The sequence below is a fragment of the Cebus imitator genome, unplaced genomic scaffold, assembly GCF_001604975.1.
Source record: "Cebus imitator isolate Cc_AM_T3 unplaced genomic scaffold, Cebus_imitator-1.0 Scaffold188, whole genome shotgun sequence".
NCBI classification, from domain to species: domain Eukaryota; kingdom Metazoa; phylum Chordata; class Mammalia; order Primates; family Cebidae; genus Cebus; species Cebus imitator.
Genome location: NW_016107503.1, coordinates 5475106 through 5479226, shown reverse-complemented (window position 1 = coordinate 5479226; position 4121 = coordinate 5475106). Strand labels below are relative to the sequence as shown.

General features: G+C 41.8%; 1 protein-coding gene across 1 annotated transcript in view; it reads right to left on the bottom strand.

Moving 5' to 3' along the window:
• HORMAD1 (HORMA domain containing 1) overlaps positions 1–2985 on the bottom strand; it is a 25079-nt gene extending 22094 nt beyond the window's left edge. The window contains exons 1-2 of the mRNA XM_017546182.2: positions 2606–2985; positions 1323–1388 (exon numbers count right to left, since the gene is read on the bottom strand). Of these exons, the coding sequence (XP_017401671.1) occupies positions 1323–1355 (33 nt within the window). The 5' untranslated portion in view covers positions 1356–1388; positions 2606–2985. The remainder of the gene's footprint in view (positions 1–1322; positions 1389–2605) is intronic.
• Between the last annotated feature and the right edge of the window lie 1136 nt (positions 2986–4121).

The window sequence follows — 4121 nt, the reverse complement described above, 5'->3', positions numbered from 1 at the left end:
AAAAAAAAAAAAAAAAGTATAGAATAATTATATAATTATTCAGATTATATTTGAATATATCAAAGACGAGTCTTTTGAGGATGAATAAAACAAATGTTAATCGTGGCTGGTATTTTTAAAACACCTTTTTGGAACATGCATGTAAAGTGTTTTTAGTTTATTCACAGAGGTGTGTGTGTGCAACAATCACCACCATCAATTTTATAACATTTTCTTCTCCCCAGAAAGGAAATCCATACCAATTAGCAATGACTCCCTGTCCCTTATCCCATCCCATGTCCCAGCCACTAGTCTTTCTGTCCCTATAGATTTGCCTATTCTAGACATTTCACATATGGCATTTCATATATCCTCCCACAAACTCTAAAATGAGGAGGATCCAAATGATTCTCCTGCTGAGACTACAGGCATGCACTACCATGCCTGGCTAATTTTTTTTTTTTTTTTTTTTTGGGCTCAGTCGATCCTCCCACCTCAGCCTCCCAAGTAGCTATGACTATAGGCACACATCATCATGCCCAGAAAATTTTTGTTTTTTTTTTTTGAGAGATGAGGTCTCACTATGCTACCCAGGCTAATCTCAAACTCTTGGGCTCAAGTGATTCTCTCACCTGGGCCTCAGCCCAAAAAGTACCTAAAAATCTTAAGAATCCCCTTGCAGATTAACTGTCTATAAATACATAACACATGGTTAGATAACATTGATTTTTCTCTTTGGTCACCAAGTAGGCTTAACAGAGGTTAAGTGTAATGCAAAATCCTATACAAAGATGACAAATTCATATTTGTCTCTGGGTTACATTCATTTTCTTTTCTTTTTGAGATGGAGTCTCATTCTGTTTCCCAGGCTGGAGTGCAGTGGTGCAATCTTGGCTCACTGCAACCTCCCTTACTGGGTTCAAGTGATTCTCCTGCCTTAGCCACCCTCATAGCTAGGACTGCAGGCATGAGCCACTGTGCCTGGCCTCATTTTCTTATTGATTTATTTTTATTCTGCTTACATATTGAACATTCATGTTCTGGAGGTGGACTGCTATGAACAATAATTCATCAAAGCAACAAAGCAGTATTCACTAATACCTAATGTAAATTAAATGTGAATGAGCAATTTAATACAATGCAGCAAACATCTAATATAATTCTCAATTGATTCAAAATACTTTAGCAAATATCTTCATTTCTTAAAACATGCAGTTTCCTGGTATCATAAAACCCTCAAATAGTTGAGCCCTAACTTCCAAATATAACAACAAAGTAGCTGAGACTTCAAGAAACAATAAAATCAGCTAAACTAAGATCTACCAAAATACAAGAAATCATACCATGGAAGTCCTTTGCAACTGGGCAGTGGCCATCTTCTTCTGATAAAGTATTTTCTTTAATTCAACCTTGTGACACAAATACAAGCTTTAACTTAGAGCTCATTTTTTTTCCTCTAACATTCCACTTTACCACATATAAAATTCAAAAGAATTTAAGTGAACAAATTTGAATTTCTTTAATTAAAACAGAATCTTCAAAAATGTAGAGGCTGATATTGCAGAACTCTTTTGAGTAGGGTCCCTATTTGAAGCCATTTGACTAACAAGTCTCAACTAAATGGGTTATTAAGAAACTCTTTAAGAGAGCTTTTTAAGGCAAAATCTTCCTATTTTTATTCACTATACATATTCAAACACGGATAACATTGCACAGGTAGGCATTCGGAATGAAAAACTGCCCCTGGCAAACACGCTAACATTTTTTTAGCTTTATTTCTTTTTCTTCTTTCTTTCTTTCTTTTTTTTTTTTTTGAGAGAGAGTTTCGCTCTTGTTGCCCAGACTGGAGTGCAATGGCGCGATCTCGGCTCACCGCAACCTCCGCCTCCTGGGTTCAGGCAATTCTCCTGCCTCAGCCTCCCGAGTAGCTGGGATCACAGGCACGCACCACCATGCCCAGCTAATTTTTGTATTTTTAGTAGAGACGGGGGTTTCACCATGTTGACCAGGATGGTCTCGATCTCTTGACCTCGTGATCCACTCGCCTCGGCCTCCCAAAGTGTTGGGATTTCAGGCGTGAGCCACCACGCTCGGCCTATTTCTTTTTATTTTTCTTTTTTTTGGGGGGGACGGAGTCTTGCTTGGTCACCAGGCTGGAGTGCAGTGGCGCGTTCTCAGCTCACTGCAGCCCCACCTCCGGGGTTCAAGCGATTCTCCTGCCTCAAATTCCGGCTAATTTTTTTCTATTTTAGTAGAGACGGGGTTTCGCCATGTTGGTCAGGCTGGTCTCAAATGAGCCTCCTGCCTCAGCCTCCCAACTTGCTGGGATTACAGGCGTGAACCACCGTGCCTGGCCCCCATTTCACTTTTCTTAATCAGAGAATTCAGCCGGAAGAGTTGACTGAAGAGGCAAACGTTTAAAGTTATTCTGAGAAAGCCTGGATTCGCTGCCCGTCTTAACCTCATCTCAAGAACCTCAGGTGACAAGTTGGTATCCATTTTTCCCGCAAATGTTTTACCACTAAGACCTTAAGAAACTTAAAAGTAGGGGGAAGGTGACAGAAAAAGAGATTAAAAAGTAAAATACCCTCACAAACACACATACATACACGCTAATAAATATTACATTACGTCTGAGGAACGGACGCCGGAGAGCAGAAGAGCTGCACGAAGCCGCACGCGCTCTGCCCAATGCGCATGCGCTTTCCTTCAACGGTCACCCGTAGGGCGCGACAGTGGCTTTTCGACCCCTGGTCGAGGTCACCTTTCCCGCCAAGAGCAGCGCAATGCATACTGGGAACCTCAGACGCAGGAAGGCTCAGCGCCATGTCTCAGGCAGGGAAAAATCAGACAGAAGGGGGAAGGTTAAGTAACTGCATGTGCCGTTACCTAATTTCTGATCGTTTTCTGACTTTTGATTTTTCTTTTTTTTTTTTAGACGGGGTTTTACTGTGTCGCCCAGGCTGGAGTGCTATGGCGCGATCTCGGCTCACTGCAACCTCCATCTCCTAGGTTCAAGAGATTCTCCTGCCTCAGCCTGCCAAGTAGCTGGGTTTACAAGTGCAGGCAACCATGCCTGGCTAATTTTTGTATTTTTAGAAGAGATGAGTTTTCGCCATATTGGCCAAGCTGGTCTCGAACTCCTGACCTCAGATGATCTGCCTACCTCTGCCTCCCAAAGTGCTGGGATTGTAGGCCTGAGCCACCACACCTGGCCAACTTTTGATTTTCTTATTGGAACTACCACAAATTGCATTCCCACCTTCCAGTCTCCTGTGTCTTCAGGAAACCAGTTGCTCTAGCAGTCTTTTTAACCATTTCCACTGTGTTATGTCATTGGGGACAATGGATAGCTTTGAATGTAATTTGTCTCATTTAGAAATAAAATAAAATCAGAGTGGGTAGGTATTAATAGTTGGAGAATAGTAGTACAAGCTTCTGAGTTTACAGATTATTATATGTCCAAAGACATTTCTTACCAGTGTAAACATACAGACATGCCTTGGAGACATTGCAAGTTCAGTTCCAGACCATGCAATAAAGAAAATAACACAATAAAGCAAATCACACAATTTTTAACTTTTCCGGTGTGTATAAAAGTTATGTTGGCTGAGTGTGTTGGCTCATGCCTGTAATCCCAGCACTTTGGCAGACTGAGGCAGGACTATTGCTTGAGGCCAGAAATTGGGGATCAGCCTGGGCAACAAAGGGAGATCCCGTCTGTACAAATAATAAAAAAATTAGGCAGAGGTGGTGGCACACACCTGTAGTCCCAGCTACTAAGGAGGCTTAGGCAGGAGGATCCGTTGAGCCCAGGAGTTTGCAGTTGCAGTGAACCCTGTTTGAACCACTGCACTCAGACTGGGCAACGGAGTGAGACTTTTGTCTCAAAAAAAAAAAAAAAGTTATGGTTACACTATTAATATCTTAATGTATTTATTGTACATATCTTATGCTTATTGTAGTCTGTTAAGTGTGCAGGAGCATAATATCTAGAAACACAATGCACATACTTTCATTTAAAAATTCTTTATTGCCGGGCGCGGTGGCTCAAGCCTGTAATCCCAGCACTTTGGGAGGCCGAGGCGGGTGGATCACGAGGTCAAGAGATCAAGACCATCCTGGTCAACATGGTGAAACCC